This window comes from Mytilus galloprovincialis, chromosome 10 (assembly GCF_965363235.1).
Source record: "Mytilus galloprovincialis chromosome 10, xbMytGall1.hap1.1, whole genome shotgun sequence".
NCBI lineage: Eukaryota > Metazoa > Mollusca > Bivalvia > Mytilida > Mytilidae > Mytilus > Mytilus galloprovincialis.
In genome coordinates this window covers 69,157,558-69,180,261 of record NC_134847.1, presented here as the reverse complement: position 1 = coordinate 69,180,261, position 22,704 = coordinate 69,157,558, and the positions used below count along the sequence as shown (strand labels likewise).

The following is a 22,704-nucleotide window of genomic DNA, read 5'->3' as shown; positions in this document are numbered from 1 at the left end:
TTGGCACTCATACAACATCTTCCTATACCTATTGACAGTATCATTGGGTTAGTTAGACCATATCAATAGAATGATTTTGTTCATGTCCAGTCTAGTAAACCTTTGACATTTTTATAATCAGACCCATTTTTAAAGAATAATAATATGTATTTTTTTAATAAAGAAGATTCTATTTTTTGTTTTACTGACAATGTTGGTCATCCACTTAAGGTCAACAGAAGAATCAATGCTAAAACTTGTTCTCTTAAGGTGGTACCCAACACTTTCACTAAAATTAATTTGGCTCGTTTAATTTTCATGAAATTTTGACAAAGTATTTACTTTGAACCTTTAACCAAAATATATAAATTTCAAAAATTTTGAACCAACCATTTATCAGAAAAATTACACTGGTTATATAGCAGATTGACAAACACCAATTTTGATCATTGAGAAGCTTAATATTCCCTTTACAACACAACGTTATTAAAACATTTGGCTGATTTTACAGAGTTATCTCCCTGTAGTGTTAGGTACCACCTTAACTTATTTTATTTGCGCGACACTGATGAGACTTTTGTAGACATAGGGTGCATCTGGCTTACACAATTTTAATTCTAAAGCCATCCTAACAAAACTATTTCATCAATTTTTTAAAAGTTCTTGTATAGCAGAAAAATATGTGTCGCTAAATCTATTCAATGTTCATAGAAATAATGACCAACTATGAAACCTGACATTAAAAATGATTTTAAATCTAATTGGCTTTAAAATGAGATGAAATATGGAATGTGTCAACATGACAACAAACCGTCCAAAGAGCAGAAAACAGCCTTTGGGATGAAAGAATAATACAATGATTATCAATGGAAGAGACTTGAAGCTGCTGTAATTTACATGCTTGTAAAACATGCATCTCTATCAAAGTCTTAAAATTTGAAATCTGAATAATCTAAATTTATAGTAGTTAAATGTCTTCAGGTAGCCAATAATAACAACTAAAAATAAAAGTACATTGAATACTTCTATTTTACAATATATATTGACTTTCTCTGGGAAATTTACATCTCCATTTGTTTTTTTACAATGAGATTACATAAGCAGTTCTTTGTAGTTTAATAAAGCTATAAATCTCAGCAGAAAATGTGTATTCCCTACTGATCATCCATTAAGATCAAGAAAGATAAAAATTCTTCTATATATTCGAAATATAGTTTTATCCATTTACTAATTAGTTATAAGAATGTCAATTTCTCTTTCAAAATGCAACTCATCATGAGCTAACTGTGCAACTGCAATTTGTATAGAGGGTTCAGATTAAATAAAATATGCATAAATGTATGCGTTTATTGAAGATCAAAAGGATTTTAACGGTGTCCTGAATGTAAAATGACTACAAAAAATTCACTTCTAAAAGGTTTTCTTCAAAATAGGTCTAAAAAATTTCAAAAAATAAAATCAAATGCATATGATTCGGATTTATGAAATTATATATTTTAATAAAACAGTTATTGAAAATGTTATATTTTTCTTTCTTGAATGCATTTTCTCGTACTTATTTCAAAATTTCTCACCAAAACGTAGACCAAGTATTGACCTTTTCCACAATTTTTCTTAATTTAATTTATCTTCTAAGAGTCTGAGAAAAGTCACAACATGAAAAAGGACGAATAAACAACTCTTTCACAAAATCCAGACAAAAAACAGGTCAAATTTTTATATTTTGCAGTAATATGTATATAATAAAGTTATGAAAACTTCCTTTTAAACTAATCTTGCAATAGCATGCAGCTTGCATAAACACTTAAATCAAGTGTAATCACTTTCTTCACAAATGACAAATTAGTTAACTTAAGGGTTCTTTATATTTGATATCAAAATATTCCTACCAAACAAATTGGTTTTAAATTACTTTAAATTACTTTCAATATGTAAGAAAAAGTAAGCTCATTAGCTATAAATATCAGTACAATAGTGTATAATGTTTCCTAGAGACATTGTAATGTAATTTGGCCTCAAATGTTTCACAGCCTTTTCTATTTTAGTGCATAATTTATTCATAATAACATAAGAACCTTCATGTTTGATAAACATTATAATAAAACGATTATTTTGGCCTTAAAGATTCCAGAGTCTTTCTATCTGGTCGAATTGTTTTGAAATATTGTGAATTCTGTATTGTCAAATATTTCTCTTGAACCTGTACATATAAAAACTTCAGAACACATTCATATCTTCATTTTTTAAATAATTGGATATTGTAATTAGGTTTCCACTCTTGTTTTTTTTTTTTTTTTTTTTTTTTTTTTTTTTTTTTTTTTTATAAACATTTTTATATTGTTTTTTCCATCACAGTAGAAGGCTGTTTAGACTGAAATTATCTTCCATATCATAATATAAACATTAAATAATGTCAGTACAGCATGTTTATTTCATAAATTATGTAATTAAAACATCAGAGAAAAAATGTAAGAAAACATATCACAATTTGTTTTTCAAAGTCTCTACCATTTGTTGATGGCAATTACAGACAGCAAGGGACCGTGTTGGACACGTGGAATCATGTAAAATATGATATAAAATATGTACCGTAGACATACCATACATTACGTATACAAACAAACTACATCAACTACATCATGTACAAATTCCAATGCTAGTAGTTTATATTATTAAAACATCACTAAGCCTCTACCAGACCCATTACACTAACATATAAAAAATGACAAAAAGAATTCTTGTAGAAGTTGCATTTTTCATTATAAAATTGCACTACATAAAATATTTTTTCTGTTCAGATTTATTATGTTTTTTATTAATTCTTTTATGAGGTAAAACATCTTTTGCTACAATATTTTTATCATTACAGTTTAAAAGATACTCCTTTTAACATAAAATAAAAGTAAAATTTGCCATGTATATTAGAATTTAGTACAATTTTAATGTTGTATGTTAAGTCTCACTTCAGGTGGTACTAATGACAACCAAAATATAACAAAAGAAGATGTGGTATGATTGACAATGAGACAACTCTCCACAAGACACCAAAATGTTTATACATGGCCTCACAAGTATTGTTTTCTATAAAGACCAATATGTTCTAAAGCGTTCATGATATACTTGATCTGGACATAAGTTCATAAAATAAATGATTATGACAAAAAAAGCTTCTATTTGCCTTGTGATTCACTCCTGTCTTGCTGTTAAGTCCTGTAAAATGGAAATATTTTCTTGAGGGTGTATTTTCAGTATTTTCACTAAAAAAATCCCTCATAATATTTTTTTTTTTTTTTTTAGGTATAACAGATTGGGGGGAGAAAAAAAAAGACCACAAACAAAATCTAAGAAACAAGTCTTTGCTCTTCTTGCTCTTCATTTTAAGGAAATATACCTCTGCAAAGATAAATCACTTCAATGTGTGTGAATAGGCCACTTCTGGTTTTTAACAATGATTGTGTATGTTAATTAATAAGAGGGTATCTGATACCTGAAGTACTTGTGTATGTCTCAATAGTTTATTGACAAGACATTTCTAATTATCAAATGGGTAACAGTAGTCAAATATTGTACATAAAACAACTTCAGTGTCAAGTGATACTTCATGAACACTTAAAACACTCTAAACTGGAATCTGATGGTACAACATTGGCAGTATTTTTGGAATTCCTATCTTTGAGAGACATTAGAAATGTCTTATTAACAAAGATTCATAACAATTCCTGTATATTTTATTGATATAGAATCAGAATTAACCAATAAACACCTACTATAACCTAAAGTCCTAATCCTAATTTACTGCAGTATAGAGCAAAATTTAGCTACCTTTATAAACTTCTATCACTCTGAGATATTTCTTATAAATTATTCTGATGATATAACTTTGGTTGCACAATGTGTATATCATGCAGCAGACTTTTAGAAGTTATTAAAAAAAGTATAAAGGGAACATTTTTTATCATAGATATAAAAATGAACTGTTATTACAGAGACATGCCTAGCCTTTTTGTAATTTTAATTATGTAAATATTGAAATTAAAATGGTAATACTTTAACATGTTACAAAAGTTATGCAAATATTCAAAGTCAATGAACCATGACTTAGGTATACGGATTAACAATATCCATGTAAATGAGATGTGCCAATGTTAATACATCTGCATACTAAACTACCATTGACTTATTAAAGGTCATTCCCTTTAAACAAATCTAAACACAAACATTAACATGTAAACTATTTTAAAGTTTCAAAGTCAATAAACCATGAAGAGGGGTTGGTGCTATATAATCTCCATCAAAACAATACTTGCAAATTCCAATAAATCAGCATACCAAATATCATTGATTGAACATTAGCAGTTCATCTTAAAATTATCTAATTACAAACTAATACATGAAAACTAAGCAAAAGTTTCAAATCAATAGACCATGACTGAGGGGGCGGGCAATACATTCTCCATGGAAATGAGATGTGCTAATGCTTATACAACTGAATACCAATTACCACTGGCCTACTTCTAATGGTTCTCCTTGAATGACCTAATCACAAACCAATACATTTCAATAAGCAAAAGTTTTAAAGTCAATAGACCATGACTATGGGGTCAGAGCCAAAAAAATCCATGGTAATGAGATATGCAAATGCTAATACAACTTAATACCAAATAGCATTGACCTACCACTTGTGGTTCCCCATAAACTGACCTAATCGCAAACTATTATATTTAACTAAACAATAGTTTCAAAGTCGATAGACCATAACTGAGGGGGGAGGGCCAAAAAGTATCCATGGAAATGAGATGTGCCAATGATTATACAACTGAATACCAAATCTGATAGACCTACCACTTGTGGTTCACCATAAACTAGACCTAATCACAAACTAATACATTGTTAATTTAATTTAAACATATTTATTTATCATGTTTATAGTGGATTGGGAAACAATTTATTGCAACTTATTGTTGATGACAACGCCACTGCTACCGCCGCCGCTGGAAACAGCAAACTGATATCTCGCTTTTTGACTTTGTCATGGTGAGACAGAAAGGGTTCAAAATCACTAATTATTATGATAGCGTAACCTGCCTAATCTGACACCTTAGTACAGATGGATTTATGACAAAATTGTGTTTTGGTGATGGTGATGTGTTTGTAGATCTTACTTTTCTGAACATTCTTGCTGCTTACAATTAACTCTGTCTATAATGAACTTGGCCCAGTTGTTTCAGTGGAAAATATTTTGGAAAAATTTACAAGATTTATGAAAATTGTTAAAAATTGACTATAAAGTGCAATAACTCCTTAAGGGGTCTATTGACCATTTTGGTCATGTTGACTTACTTGTAGGTCTTTCTTTGCTGTACATTATTGCTGTTTAAGAATTAATTCATGGCAGCCGTAGATTTTTTTTCATTTAGCCATGGGTTGGGCATTTAAATTCGATTATTTTAACCAGAGCCTTGGTAAAATAATCGAATATAAATGCCCAACCCATGATGAAATGAAAACAAATCTACGGCTGTCATGAATTATTTTGATTCTATAAAAAGGACAAATTTGGTAATTTTGTTAACCGTGAAAGCCCTATACATACGATACTGTTTTGGCTGTTCCCTTTTACCCAATTTTGATAATATTAGTAAAATTATATAATTCAATGATTATTTTTTTATAATCGCATTTTTCACTTATATATTTTCTTCCAATGTAATTTTATTCGATCTGAGGCATACAAGAAACTGAAATGCCCTGCATCTACATTTAATTTTTTGTTTACCGAAAAATACTTGTGACATCCCCTTGTTTCGTTGCCATATCAAGACAATAACATAATTTCCCTGAGTTTTCGATTTATGAAATTTTACCATGAAAAATGAATTGAAATGGACTAATTTATTCATTTTGCTGTAGAATAGAGATAAATATATTGTATGTGAATCTTGGCCTACATAAACTGGGGGTTTTGATGTCAAAAATTGAGAATATCTGGCAGTATAAATAAGTTGGTCGTAATGCAGAACAGCCGTTTTTTGTGTATTACTGTGTTAGCTCTAAAGGTAGATATATTGTGATTATACTGGTTGATGATAATAGGTCGTCATATTAGAATTACAGTTTATCTCTATCTATAATAATATTCAAGATACATTGTAGGGACCAAAAGCTTCAAAATTTTCTTAAAATTACCAATTCAGGGGCAGCAACCCAACAACAGGTTGCCTGATTGGTCTGAAAATTGCAGGGCAGATAGATCTTGACCTATTTCCCAATTTTATTCCATCAGATTTGCTCTAAATGCTTTGATTTCAGAGATATAAGCCAAAAACTACATTTTACCCTATGTACTATTTTTAGCCATGTCTGCCATCTTGTTTGCTGGGCGGGGTCATTAGACACATTTTAAACTAGATACCCTAATGATGATTGTGGACAAGTTTGGTTAAATTTGACTCAGTAGTTTCAGAGACGAAGATTTTTGTAAAGATTACAAACATTTCTGAAAATTGTTAAAAATTGACTATAAAGGACAATAACTCCTAATGGGAACAACTGACCATTTTGGTCATGTTGACTTATTTCAGGGCCGTAACTACATGGAGGCAAATGAGGCAAATGCCTCATGCTGGAAATGTAAGGAAAAAAAAGTTGAAACAAAAGCTTTTCTTCATATCAAATTGTTTTCACGGCAAGTGTCTTACAAGAAGAAAGTTCTCTTCACTCTCTGATGTCACCCCTGCATGTTTTTCGTGATCCATATGTCTTATTTGTACCCGGGTTTGTCTTTGTTCTTTATTGTCCTACTTTATGACTATAGTCTAAGTGTTGTATCGCATTTGTAAATGTGTGATTTGGCAATGTTGCATGTCCACCGATGTCCAGACATTGCGCAAAAAATATTTAAGACTATACGAAGCTATATATATATAGCTACTTGACACAGAATAATTGGTCGTTTCTTCGTGGAGAATTGAACTAAATATCAAAGAATACAAAAATGACTCTTTTTTTGTAAATAAAACTAGATAGCTGACATCTTTCGGCTTCAAATCAGTTGAAAAAAAATACAATGTTTTGCCATAAGACCTCTAACATTAGACAGTTCGTCTTAAAAATGGAGTATAAAATTGAGAATGGAAATGGGGAATGTGCCAAAGAGACAACAACCCGACCATAGAGCAGACAACGACAGAAGGTCACCAACAGGTCTTCAATGCAACGAGAATTCTCGCACCGGAGGCGTCCTTCAGCTGGCCCCTAAACAAATATATACTGGTTCAGTGATAATGAACACCATACTAAACTCCAAATTGTACACAAGAAACTAAAAGTTAAAATGATACAAGACTAACAAAGGCCAGAGGCTCCTGGAGTTGGGACAGGCGCAAAAATGCGGCGGGGTTAAACATGTTTGTGAGATCTCAACCTCCCCCTATACCTCTAGCCAATGCAGAAAAGTAAACGCATAACAATACGCACACTAAGTTAAAATTCAGTTCAAGAGAAGTCCGAGTCTGATGTCAGAAGATGTAACCAAAGAAAAAAAACAAAATGACAATAATACATAAATAACATCAGACTACTAGCAGTTAACTGACATGCCACGGCTGAGCTCCGGACCCCAATTAAACTGATTGAAAAATTATGTCTTTGTCATATGAATATCAGGCACAATCCTCCCCGTTAGGGGTTTAGTATCAGTGGCGGATCCAGAACTTTTCCTAAGGGGGGCCCGCTGACTGACCTAAGAGGGGGCCCGCTCCAGTCATGCTTCAATGATTCCCTATATAATCAACCAAATTCCCCCCCCCCCCTGGATCCGCCTATGAGTATCATACCATCATAACATATATGAGAAGAACATAACCCGTGTCATGCCAACAACTAGTTTATTAAGAATAAATGTGTTTAGTTCCGATGCAAAGACCCTATAAGTGAATCAATATTAACGCCAAAATATGCAATCTTTAATGACCTGACAACAGTATCGGAACTATATCCCCTCTTAATAAGTCTATTTAAAGGTTTTGTTAGCTTCTGAGGTGAATACTGACATTTTTGTGCTTTATAAAGAATATTTCCATAAAATATTGGATGTGAAATATCTGAACGTATAAGAAGTCTGCATGTTGAGCTATATTTACGAATGATGTCCTAACCGATGATAAAATTTAGTAAATTAAGTCTGTTCAGACCCTTTAATAGAAAATAAAGGAATATGGATACGTGTACGGGAATTAATCGCACACAAGGCATAGAAAAATTACATATTATCAATGGTCAGGGTTTTTATTCCTGTTCTTCATTTTGAAAGTCGCTGACGTGGGTCTTCAACACTGAAATAATCATTAATACCATTAAACAAGGTCAAGATGTTCCCTAGTGTCGACTTAAGCAGTACTTAAAGTATAATACTGCACTGTATTTAAATCTAGTCCTAAAAAGATCACCAAAGTCTATACACAATACAAACAAAAGAACAGAACAGACAGATTTTGTATTAATGATTATGAGAATAACGATGTTTGCTTTATCCTGCATATCGGTCTTTTAATATTGTCCATAAATCCTTAAAAGTCTTCAATTACAATGCGTCTATATACTTGCTTTGAGACCAGAAGATTGTCGAAAAAAAAAATAGATGAAAATCAATAGTGTTTCAATGTAAGAAAGAGTCCTGGAAATGCTCAGAATGCACGATTTTGCGTTATTTTTCTCAGAGCTTCTGGGTGCCTTGAGCGGCCAACGGACCCCTCGCTACGCTCAGCTAACATATTTTGCCTCACATTTAAAAGAGGCTAGTTACGGCCCTGTATTTGTAGATCTTATTTTGCTGAACATTACTGCTGTTTACAGTTTATCTCTATCTATAATAAAATTCAAGATAAAAACCAACCAGTTGCTCCACAGGGTGCAGCTTTATACGACCGCAGAGGTTGAACCTCGAACAGTTGGGGCAAGTATGAACACAACATTCAAGCTGGATTCAGCTCTAAATTTGGATTGTGATTAAATAGTTGACACAGCATAGGTTTCTGACACAGAATGAATGTGGTCTAATGAACTTAAATTTGTTTTGCCTTTGAGCAATTCACTATGCTGTTGAATATTAATCCTCTCAAAAAAATGTTTGAAGAAATTTTCTTTTTATTTATGAAATCTGAAATGAGAAAAATTGAACACCCTCCAACCCAATTTTTTTTTCACATGCCCCTTTCCCTTATTCCAAAACTGATCTTTATTCAAATTTCTAATGGAGTTTGCAACAATAACAACTCATTTAAATACATATCATAAAATATTAAAATGTAAAAAAAAGTGCTTGTTATCACTGAAAGGTAAAGTTTGTTTTAATTTATCAGTTGGTAGTAAAAGTGAATATACATTGTATATTGTATAAAACAATGATTTAAGTTGATTCAACTACTATTCTGGACAAAGAAAGATAACTCCAATTGAAAACTTGCTATTGCGCAATATTGTGCAATTAGATATTTCTTGCTATTTCGCAATACTGTGTAATTGAAAATACTTGCTATTGTGCAATACTGTGCAATTGAAAATACTTGCTATTGCACAATACTGTGCAATTGAAGATTTCTTGCTATTGCACAATACTGTGCAATTGAAAAATTCTTGCTATTGCACAATACTGTGCAATTGAAGATTTCTTGCTATTGCTGAATACTGTGCAATTGAAAATTTCTTGCTATTGCACAATACTTAATATAATAATATTGGATCCTGATATGGACCAACTTGAAAACTGGGCCCATAATCAAAACTAAGTACATGTTTAGATTCAGCATATCAAAGAAGCCCAAGAATTCAATTTTTGTTAAAATCAAACTTAGTTTAATTTTGGACCCTTTGGACCTTAATGTAGACCAATTTGAAAACGGGACCAAAAATTAAGAATCTACATACACAGTTAGATTTGGCATATCAAAGAACCCCAATTATTCAATTTTTAATGAAACCAAACAAAGTTTAATTTTGGACGCTGATTTGGACCAACTTAAAAACTGGGCCAATAATCAAAAATCTAAGTACATTTTTAGATTCAGCATATCAAAGAACCCCAAGGATTCAATTTTAGTTAAAATCAAATTAAGTTTAATTTTGGACCCTTTGGACCTTAATGTAGACCAATTTGAAAACGGGGCCAAAAAATAAGAATCTACATACACAGTTAGATTTGGCAAATCAAAGAACCCCAATTATTCAATTTTTGATGAAAGTTTAACTTTGGACCCTTTGGGTCCCTTATTCCTAAACTGTTGGGACCAAAACTCCCAAAATCAATCCCAATCTTCCTTTTATGGTCAAAAACCTTGTGTTTAAATTTCATAGATTTCTATTTACTTATACTAAAGTTATGGTGCGAAAACCAAGATAAATGCTTATTTGCGCCCCTTTTTGGTCCCTAATTCCTAAACTGTTGGGACCTCAATTCCCAAAATCAATCCCAACCTTCCTTTTGTGGTCATATACCTTGTGTTTAAATTTCATTGATTTCTATTTACTTATAAACTAAAGTTATTGTGTGCGAAAACCAAGAATAATGCTTATTTCGGCCCTTTTTTGGCCCTTAATTCCTAAATTGTTGGAACGGTGACAACGCAGACGCCAACGTGATACCTATATACGACCAAAACATTTTCAATTTTTGCGGTCATATAAAAACTGCAAAATTTCCTTTAAATTATCAATTCAGGGGCAACAACCCAACAATGGGTTGTCCAATTTATCTGAAAATTTCAGGGCAGATAGATCTTGACCTGATAAACACTTTAAAATACATAAAATACCCACATTTAAGATTTGCTCTAAATGCTTTGGTTTCAGAGATATAAGCCAAAATCTACATTTTACCCCTATGTACTATTTTTAGCCATGATGGCCATCATGGTTGGTTGACCAGTTCACCGGACACATTCTTAAAACTGGATACCCTAATGATGATTGTGGCCAAGCTCGGTTAAATTTGGCCTAGTAGTTTTAGAGGAGAAGAAAAGTTAGCGACAACATGGGACAAAGACAGACGACGCCGGACGCCAAGTGATGAGAAAAGCTCACTTGGCCCTTGAGGCCAGGTGAGCTAAAATTTAAAACTATACTACACAAGAAATACATAAAGACTAAGGCCGTGTTCACACCAAACGCCGTGTAGAGTAAACATGTTTACAATTAGTTTAGTGTAGTGTACACTGGTTTCACATTACATTTGTTCACATCTATACACCTTGTTTAGCTACCTGTACATAAGATTTGTTCCCACTTGTAAACTATATGTCATTTAAATGTTCATTACGTAGAACTGAGTTCAAAATTTTTGGAAATTTTTTCTAGCGGTAAGGGAACAACCATTTGACTTCAAAAGGGGGGGTGGGGGATGGGAATGGAAATATTCCGATCCCCAATTTGATAAAAACAAAATGGTCATACAGATGATAACAAAAATTATTCTGAATCAAGAGTTTCCCCATACATTATAGTGTTAAATATTACAAAAAAAGTATTTGATCACCAGCATCGAAAAAAAATGGAATAAAAACGTACGCGCGAAAAAAAATCTGACTCAGATAAAAAAAAAAAATAACCCTCCCCCTTTTTTTAAGTTAAGTGGTTGCTACTTAAAGAAAGCCATTTTTATAATTTGCAGTAGTTTGAATATACTAGATATGTCTCGATAACGCATTAGAAAACGTTAGCTGCAACAGCGTGCTTACAGCCGAAAAAAAAAGGATTGAGATATTAGGGATCACTACATTTTTATCTTTTCTGTTCGTTTCAAATGGTATTTCTTCTCCAAGGAGTATTTGGTATAAAGGAATAGGGTAACGGTTTTTTTAAATTTATTTTACGTGTTATTTAACGGAACTGAGATACTAGACAAACATATCATTTACCTCACACTTTTTTTAGTCATGCATTTATGCGTGAATCGTTTTTTTAGTAAAGACCAGTGGCGAATATTTCTGTGTACGTCAAGTCGATTCGGGAAGACCTTTTCAAATAAATTAGGCAGCAACTACTTACTTCATATTTTGTGGAGGGGGAGGGGGCGTGAGCGTGAGATTTTTTTCAGGACAAATTTTGGTGACAAGTCGAAATCAATTGTAGCATTATATATAGTGGCAGCTGAGGGTGAAACAAATTTTTTTTCAGGGCCAAAAACTGGAAACATTTTTTGTTTCCAAAACAAAATCCATAGCTCACCACCCCACCCCCTTGCCTTTATGTTTTATACTCGACTATAAAATCTGTAAAATTTAGACAACTAATAATTATCAAAAATATCAATTTTACTCTAAGATAGTTTCCTCCTTAAATATATACACGATAAAACTAATGTCCTAAATGCCTAGTTTTGTGTACACTTAACCTACACAAGGCCTACATTGACTATCGACTGTGTGTAGGTAAAACATGATTTAAACTACATGTAAACATTGAGTTTTATCAATGGGAACGCAATTGTGTTTAGTTTACGTGTGAGTTACACTAACACAACACCGAATTTAGGACAATGTGAACACGGCCAAAGTCTCACCTCTGGTGTAATCTAAAAGTACATCAACTTTTAAATTTATTTCCATAGTACATTCATTCTAAGTCTTCATATATAAGTGTTCTGTTTGTAATTTCAGTGGAGTAGGGGAGATAATTGCATTTATTCTTAATTAAAAGGCAAAACACTTTTTTTTAATTAAAAGGCAAAAAACCTTTCAAAATGATTCAAAATGGAATTCCATTCAATTTGAATATCAGTACGTCGCTTTAAATGTTTGTTAAAAAGAGTTTTGAAATCAGATTGTTTTGCAATAAGGTTATGGTACACTAAACATTTAATATATGTCACTTACCTCAAATTCTTTTGGACTGAACATATTCTTTAATACAACAACTTTTTCATTCTTAGGCCTTGTGGCAGGTTCTAATTTCTTTTCAGGTCTCCAGTCAAACAGCCTAAAAAAAATCATTTAGAATTACTGAGATTATATTTTAACTCTTATAAGAGTACTTCTAACCTAAATATTTAACACTACAATTGATGGAACAAAGTCTTGAATGTATAGCTGCAGAGAAAATTTTCAAGCAGAAACTTCAATACTTTGTGTGCCTATTCTGAAACTTAAGACAGCAACACCCATAGCTTAATCGATAATCCAGTAAATATTTCAATAACACATTTCTTTTTAAATGAGTCTCCCACAATGGAATTTGCCCACTGAACTCAATTGAGTTGTGAAATTTCAGTCCGGGGTCTGAGAGAAAATTGAAACTGCATGAATCCATTTATTTTCCTTGAAAGAAACCAATTGTAAGGAAGATAACTCTTACTGTATTAGTTGTTTGTGTATGAGCTTCTTTTATTTGCGTACAAAATCTTCTGAAATTAAATCTTTTTTAGCACAAATTATAAAAAATTACCATCAAATGTAGGATTAATTTACAAAAATTAAAGCAAAAACTTTATACTTTTGAAAACAAATGTGACATGGAATAAGAAGAAAAAGCCAAACTTCCCAAATGGATACCATTAAGACTCCATTCACACTAGCATTTGTTTTTAATCAATCTAAAAAAAACCAGTTAGCGTTCACATTATCTTTAATCATAACGACCTCTATCAGTCTAAACCGATCCACTGCGTTCACACTACAATTAAAAACGCAATCGATCTAACCTTTTTACCCGTAAACTGTAAACATTGTGTATAAATAGAACTGATTTATAAAATTCATCTATTGATACTCTGACACACACACTTGAAAAAAAAATGGATAAAGTTATTGTTTCTCCTGAATCAAAAGTTAACATTTTGGTACAGGTGTTATTGCCATTTTCTTTAATTTTGAAAAAAAATATCTGTAGTAACGAAGTTACAACACGACGAAATATTGCGGATCCTGAAAAGAAAAAAAATCATCATAAGAAAAGAAAAGAAGACACAGATTTCGCAAATCTATGCGATGGCGAAGACAAAATGTTTTCAGTTTGTTTTAAATGTCTGTAAACAGAGAAATATGGGTTAAACAACGAACCTCTGAGATAGTTTTGGCGCTGTACATGCGCATACGTTATTTTCGATTCAATCATACTAGTTTAAACCAATCTCTGCGTAAGATCGATTCAAAGCGTTAACATTGACCCTTAAATAGATATAAAGTGAACCGGTCTAGTCTAAATTGATAAAAATCTCCTAGTGTGAACAGGGTCTTAGTTCTTTAAGTGAATACTGAAAAAAAATATACTTCAGTTTAAGTTTCCTTAATAAAATAATCAGAATCCTATCAATATCCTATTTTGATGACATAATATAAATATAAATACTTTTTCTGTTTTTCCAAGAATTTTCTTTTCTGTTTGTTTGACAGCTTTTTCTTCTTTTTAGAGGGATCAAACTGTCCTTTGAGAGCAAACTGTGCCCTCTCTACATGGATGGTACTACCTCTTACGTCAGATCCATCTAAAAACTTCAGGGCTAACTCTACTGACTCTGTCTGTCAACACAAAATACAAATAGTGTGTAATACAAAGAAGACAGATATTTGATAGATGTAATGGAAATTTTAGGCTAAATGTGATTGGTACACATATTTCAAGAGGTATTAAATAATCATTGACTATAAAAGATGAAACATTTTTATATATAAGGATTTCATTTTTTTTAATTTGCCATTTAAAAAAAGATACAATACTGTAAATTCATAAATTACTGCATGCATTTCTTAATGTGATGTTGTCATTTTAAACTAACATGTGATTCCAATCTTTGCAATATTGATAAAATTTGTAAAAATGTGATATGAGAGTTTTAATTATTGGGATTACAAACCCTGTCACATTTTTCACAATAATAAGAATATTGCAATAATTTCTGAATTTACAAAATTGTTTTTACATGTTCTATCTTTAAATATCATGTCAATAAACAATACTTGAAAGAGATTTTGAAAATACATTTGTGCTGATATTTTTTTACCCATAATTCATTGTTTTAACATTACTTGACTGTAAAATACTGGTACCTTTATATAACAACATCTGCCATCCCCTTTAGGATTACCATGCTCATTGAGGTAGAGTTTGAGTTTGGGTTGCTTCATTACTGGGTCAAACATCACCAATCCACATCTATTCATCAAAGTTTTAAATTCTTCCTCTGTTACATCTGAAGGCAATCCTGATACATAAACATTAGTGTTTTTATCTTCCTCAACCTCAAACCAGCCTACAATGAAATAATAGATTATTTGAAATTTCCTATTTTGTTATTGTTGGTTTGTTGCATTAAAAATCAAATCCATGAATGGTTGCCTAAATCTGCTTTGGATTGAAACTGCATGAGAACATTGGTCAATGCAATGCTAATATGGAAGTCCAAGGTATTTTATGTGTAAGAATAATCACTGTTTTCAAATTGCAAATACTTTTGAACATGTATACATACAATGTACAAATTTTACAGGTACAATATTGCTAGTTTTTTTTGCCTTGTAACAAAAACATCTCCACCAAAAAGTAATATGTTATACTGTATGAACAAAAGTTTTAAGTTAGAATTATGTGAGGTAAAGGCTAACAATAGACTGTTTTATTTGATAATTTTCAAGTTATATAGGGCCAATAACCTTCAGTAAGTTACTGTTTTTTTTTCTTTTAAATGACATCTATTTATAAGTTTTGGTAATTGTAAATTTTGAGAATTTAACTTGCACACGAGAAAAAAAATTGTACTAGATTATTCTCCCAAAAATTGTTTAGAGTATATCAAGCTATCATTTCAACCATAACTTCAACAAACAAGATGGATGGACAGCCTTGACTTTTTTTGCCATTGTATGATTGGCTGGTTAATAATTAGTGTATGGTTAAAAATTTCACCATAATATTTTTGTTCAATTATCAATTATAGGTACCTTCTTCACGCTTTGGTGGAGGATCAGGTTTTTCTCCTTTCTTTTTTCTTTTCTTTCCTTTTTGATTACCATCCTGACTTTCACTTTCACCTTGACCTTCTGCCTGAACTTCACCTTGCACCTCTTCTTGGTTGTAATAGCTATAATAATTTACGTAATCTTCCCCATAGTAGTAAGCGTAATATTCATGATATCGTTTGGCATATTCTTCACTATTGACATCTAAACCTTCTAAGCTTGGAGCCCCTTTATCTTCAGACTCATCACCGTCTTCTTCCTGATTTTGGTCTGCACTTTGTTGATCTCCATTTTGTGGATCTGCTGAATGAGCACCATAAGTCATCTGATACTGGGCAATAAAATCCTCACTTATCTGTAAAATAAATCAAAATTGTTGTTGTCATAATTAGAAAAGGTACATGAACAGAAACCTCAAACGATATCAACTTTGCTTATTAGAATGTTCAGAAAGCTAATTTACAACATGATTTTAAAACAAATGATTATTTTAGGCCAGATTGCTGAATTTGAAAGCACATGCTACCAAAATGTTCTGCTGCATTTAAACAACTAATTACATTTAGAATATACAATTTCTCTAATGATATTTTAAAATACATTGTAAACACCTGACAAATCCTGCTCCATGAGTCTGTGTTGATTGCTGAAGTTTATGTTTAGTAAACTTTGATCATGTTGATAATAAAACACTGTTGTTAATTACTGTCAATTCAGAAATTATTGTGATATTTTTATAATTGCGAAAAATGTGACAGAGTTATAATCGCAATAATTTAAACTTGCATTTTGAAATTTTTCATATAATTTAAACAGGATTTTTTCTCAATATCCCAAAAATCAAAATTTCATTTTAGTCTAAAATGACAAATCGCAATAATAAATGCACACAATAATTTCTGAATTTACAGTAGAAAGGAAAATTTTCACTGATTAAAATATTTTTTGTCAATAGTATGTTATGGAGGATTTGTAATGATTGTAAACAAATTACGAATAGACGACTTAGTCTAATATATAAATACATACATTGGTGCAATAATTCCTGTAACATTTTGTTATCAAGAAACTTGTTTCATATGACCTTAAAGCTATTGACCAAAAGCATATTTTTAGAGTGTTGGGCTGCTTTCCTTACAAAATGTACTTCAGTCCATTCTCTCATACTTGATAAAACTCAAAAAAATATTAAAAGTACATACAGATGTTCTATGGAAAATATATATCTACAATGCATTTATTATACAAAATTATTACTTTAGGGAACCATGCTTTTTTGGCCTGATCCCATTCGTACTCTGTTCCATCTTTGTCTTTGTAAGTTTTATCTCTGCTCTCTTCTTCCTTTAGTTTCTGTATTTCTTCTTGTTTTAACTGTTCTTCAAAACCTATATCCTCCATACTGCCACCCTTAATATCAAAATTTAAATATCAATCAGATTTTTTTTGAAATTTAATAGAGACAATAAAAATATCATTACTGAAATTGCTGATGTATCATGTAAAATGTATCTTGTTTATTAAAATCAACAATTTACAAAGATCAAGTAAAAGACTAACATTTAAACGAATTCAGTTAAATGTTGCACATGTGTGATAATTTTTAAGGTTAATGTGAGCATATATCAACTGTTGATTTACAGAATCTGTTGAAGACGCAAGTCTATAAATATGAAACAAAATTGTAAATGATGTTTTCATTTACAAGTACAGGGTCCACAAAATTTCCCTTCTGACACAAGAACCAGTGAAATTTGTTCTCCTTTTTCTACTAAAGTAGACTACTCCTGTCATTGCATCATTTGATACATGTAAACAAAAATAGATATATATTCTTATTATCTGGTGCTTGTCAAATTTGCTAGAAATAGTTTTGAAAGTACAATGTATTGGGTCTTTGTCAGTTTAGTCTTTTTCATATTTTTGTAGTTCCTACAGGAAAGCTGTATGTGTCCTTTCTAAGACTTGTTTTGAATCTTTGATGTACAATTTTTCTTATTATCATTTTTGTTATTTGGAACTTGTATTGTAGAAGGGTTCATTTATTAAATTAAGTATATACTTTGGCCCTGAAATTTTGCAACAACATAGCAGAGATAAAACTTACTGTCAAGTCATATTTGAGGAGATTGCTAAAAACATTTGTAAAAATGTAACTGTGGAAATATAAAAACCTGTAATCTGCAGACAAATTCTTCTAAAATTAAACTAAAACTATATCAAAATGAGTCATATAATTTGACTTTTGACTATTGGACTAGGGTTTATATTTTTTCAACAGGTTACCTAATCTGTTGAAGGACATCCTTGTACTATGTCAAGGAAGAGCTACTAAAGAAAGTAAAATCAAGCTTAAAATCGTTACAACTTTTGGGGGAAATTAACTGTTTCATGCTTTTAATTCAAAGACAAAACATCGGAAAACATTCAACTTTCTCCCAAAATGGAACCAGTTACAAAAATATATATGTTTATAATTTGATTAACTTCTTTTGTGACACCGAGTACCAGGATGTTCTACCACTGAGTAGGTAACCTGTCAAAAAATTATATAATCTGTAATCGTCAATAATAAGTTAAAAGCAGTGTCCTAGGGAGCTCAAGGCTCCTATAATATTGGATTGAAGCAGGACAGTCTGACATGGATGATACTTGTTCAATTCAATTTTTTCTCTGTTTATTCACAGTAAATTAGATTTTTTGTTCAAAATATATGAATTGTTGCAACACAAACTTACATTTTATTAATATAAAATACAAAACTAAAAGGTTCATGGACTTCTTAGCCCATCAACTAATCTTTTGTAGTTTTGCTATTTTTTTTACATGTTACAACAGACAACACAACAACGTCTAGCTAGTCCAAATAATTATGACGTCTTGAAAGGCTATTATATTTTTTTTCTTTGACGCCTAACATCGATGTAAGGAGTCAAAGAAAAATAATATAATAGCCTTTCAAGACGTCATAATTATTTGGACTAAACAACATCATGCTTAGTTTGTATTTTGTGGTATTCATATATTTTCATCAAGAACATCATGTACAAGGATGTAGGGTAACACGAATGACAGAATAACACGGTTATTATCTGAATAACACTTGAAATTTTAATATTAACACATGTTGGTGACTTTTAAACATTGATTTTAAAATAATAATATAATATCGATGTATTTTATAACTTAAAAATGATTTACAGAAAGCAGATGAGTTCTGTATTCTGTATTCATAAACAGGTTGGGAACAAACCCCCTGTATGGTGATTATACCTGTATAGAGGGATAATCCTTCTTTAGAGGGTAAAAATTATCCCTCTATAGAGGGGTATTTTTGTTTGCACTGCATTTAAAGCAAATTAGGGCAGAATGGCATTTTTTAGTTATATTGGCTATAATCTATATCATTATATGCATCAACATATGCACTTTACTAAAAATTGGGATAACCAGTTTTCTGCTAAAGTGACAAAACTTGCAATCTATTGTATACCTATCTGAACACCTGATTAACAACAAAAGGAATAGTTGACCTTTAACTTTCATATTAAATCTAACAATAGAAATTCTGTTCAGTGAGGCATAAGTGAGTAGAATTTACCTGATCATCACAGCTTTCAATCATGGTTGACAATAGATTTTATATTTAGTCAGATAAGCATCAAACTGGGCATGTGCATATTAAATTAAGTACATCAATTGGTGCATCAACTGTTCCAGGTTACTGCCATAATAAGAAGAGAATGCCATTCTGCCCTAATTTGCTTTAAATCCAGTGCAAACAAAAATACCCCTCTATAGAGAGATAATTTTACCCTCTAAAGAAGAATTATCCCTCTATACAGGTATAATCACCATATAGGGGGTTTGTTCCCAACCTGATAAAGATCATTTTAAATTTAGTGTGTACATAGAACATGGCGGCCATTGTGATCATACTTATATTCTTCTAGTAGTCCAAGTTTGTTATAGTCCGATTTTGGGAGGCTGATTATGTTAGGCAGTGTCTGCGCGTACCCGCATGCGGGTACGAATAGCAAAATTGTCGTTCGTAGGCTACGCGTACCCACATCCGGTTTTATAATAAATTGCCATCGAAGCGGGAATTAAACGTAAAATATATACAGAAATTATTGCAATTAGTAAATAAAATTGATCAACTACTTAGAAGTTTTGTAAATATTTATATATATGTAAGTGAACATTTTTTCTCGGTTAATAAATATTCTTAAAATGGGAAAAGAGTGATATACATTGTACGTGTGGGGCAGACATTTCAAAGTTATCATGAATTGGAACAATTTGTTCAAAAGTATCAGTCGATTAATTTCATACAATTGTATATAAAAACAAACTCGGGGTCAATTGCAGCTGCAGAGAAAAGAAGAACTTTTAAAGTTTTACAGAATAATTTTTTCCTGTATTCACAGAGGCAAAAATTCTAAACAAGTTCGACAGGAAAAATTAAGGCCTAAATTAGGTAATTATTCATTATTTCTAATAAACAAAGGCCAATGCCAATAATCTTCTATGAAAGCTTCGTTAATAAATAACAAAATGTTTGACGAAAATGTAAACCTTCAGCGCATCAAAAAATATTTTGCCTCTGAGGCGTGGAAGCAACTTAAAATTCAGATATTATATATTATAGGACTATTGTTTACAGGGACTGTATATTTCATTTTCAATCAGTGTGCATTTAATTTGCAAGGTTTATTATATATTATTAACTTATAAATACAATTCGAAAATATTGTTTGTCATACCCTTCACTCGTTCTACTCGAAATCCCCATGTTATCGATAATTTCTGTATATATTTCACGTTTAATTCCCGATTTGATTGCATTTTATTATAAAACCGGATGTGGGTACGCGTAGCCTACGAATGTCAATTTGACTATTCGTACCCACATGCGGGTACGCGCAGACACTGCCATTATGTTATAGGCCGAGTTTGTTATAGTCCGATATTGTTATAGGCCGAGATATCATGGATTAACAAGATTTCCACTAAAACTATTTATGTAAAATTATGCATCTAAAAACATCTATCAATTCAACCAGTCTGTTAATATGGGGACGAAGTCCCCAATTACGGTAGAAAAATCAATAAAAAAAAAAAAAAAAAATCTGGGAAAATTTCCCGAATTTTTCATTGTACTAATGAACTCAAAATCGTTAACGTTTTTTTTCAGATCTAGTTCCTGTTCCGGTTTTCCCGCATTTGCGCAGAAATCTGTCTTGTTTGCATGAGACTTTGATATTTTTTTTATATTTATCAGTCTAGTAAAACATAAGATTGGATCTCAATACAAATTCAATTTTAATAATTGTTTGATATGAAAAAAACCCGTTACGTTACCTGATGAAAGCGTTTCTTTTGTTTACATCGAATATGACGTCATAACTTAAAGAACGTCACAGCTAATTCCCTAACAACAGAACCAAAATCGGGAACGTTACGCACGGTATTTCGTTTTCTTTTATCAACATTTTGAATGAAAAAAATAATACATACAGACTTCGTCCCCATTCACAGGTTACGCCTGCCTCATATTATTAAAAAAAAGTACGGTCTGCCTTGGGCGTGAGGTCGAATGTGTGGGCTAAACATGTAGAGTGCGAGTGTGTTTTGGGATCGAACAGGCTCGATAATTTCCCGCGGGGTCAGAAACAAGTCTTTAGGGTGTAGAATAAGATTTATATATTTTTTCAGTTGTTCTACATGAAGTTTGTAGTTATTCAGTCACAATTAAAGGGGGATTGGCAATTGTTTTACTACGGTGTAGAGTACATACAAGACAAATAAAAGTCTTTCCAAAAAGTAAATTTTCTGGACGTTGTTTTGTGAAATTGTCTCCCCTTTTGACGTAAAGAAGATCTTTGATATAGCCTAGAATAAACGAGCAAATATAAACGTAAACAACAACGTACTGGTTAGCCCGTAAGGACATAAACAGATATATATATAGACATAAACAGATATATATATATATATGACATAATGTAGTCCCAGAAAAATACTGAAAGTTTATACAGATAAGACTATTATAAAAGATACATTTTTACAAATTATTTCCCCAAAGGGAAAAAAGGGGGATGTGTACAAAAAAATGATCATGTCACAATTTTTGTCAGTCACGATTCACAGAAAAATAAATTTACATGATCACGGATCACGAAAATATATATAAACAAATCTGTAGAAAAACGGACCACGAAGAACGAAAAAAAACACCATCAGGCCCCTCATAGTTACGATACTGTTATCTATATTGGCTAGAGCTGAGACTATAGTAGTCTCAGGCTAGAGGCCGGTATAGGGGAGGGTTGAGATCTCACAAAGTGACCGGCACGCTTAGCCCCACCGCAAGCAAGGAGCCTCTTACTTTTGTAAATCTTGTATGATTTTTAATCTCAATTCATTTATAAGTTTCGAAGTTTAGTATGACTTCCATTATCACTCACTATAATACACAGTTTTGTTTAAGGTCGCCGAAGCACGTCTCTGGTGGGTGATTTTCTCGCTGTGTTATAGTCCCATTTGGTCGGTTTGTTGCTGCAGTCTCTTTGACACATTCCCATTCCCATTCTCAATTTTATATAACAAAGTATGTATTCTATTTGCCGCGTGACATTTTTCATTACTACTTCTTTTTTCCTGTAAATTATCTTTATTTTGCTTAGACCCTTATGGCGGTAATTTTAAAATAAAGATTATACATTTATCAGTACAATGACATGTAATATTATAATATATGATAAATAAATGTATATTT

At 31.6% G+C, this 22,704-nt stretch overlaps 1 protein-coding gene across 1 annotated transcript in view; it reads right to left on the bottom strand.

Moving 5' to 3' along the window:
- The window catches only part of LOC143048245 (17S U2 SnRNP complex component HTATSF1-like), a 28,123-nt gene extending 6,322 nt beyond the window's left edge, over positions 1-21,801 (bottom strand). The window contains exons 1-6 of the mRNA XM_076221804.1: positions 21,724-21,801; positions 17,181-17,333; positions 15,906-16,278; positions 15,015-15,217; positions 14,317-14,486; positions 12,846-12,948 (exon numbers count right to left, since the gene is read on the bottom strand). Of these exons, the coding sequence (XP_076077919.1) occupies positions 12,846-12,948; positions 14,317-14,486; positions 15,015-15,217; positions 15,906-16,278; positions 17,181-17,324 (993 nt within the window). The 5' untranslated portion in view covers positions 17,325-17,333; positions 21,724-21,801. The remainder of the gene's footprint in view (positions 1-12,845; positions 12,949-14,316; positions 14,487-15,014; positions 15,218-15,905; positions 16,279-17,180; positions 17,334-21,723) is intronic.
- Positions 21,802-22,704: the final 903 nt, after the last annotated feature.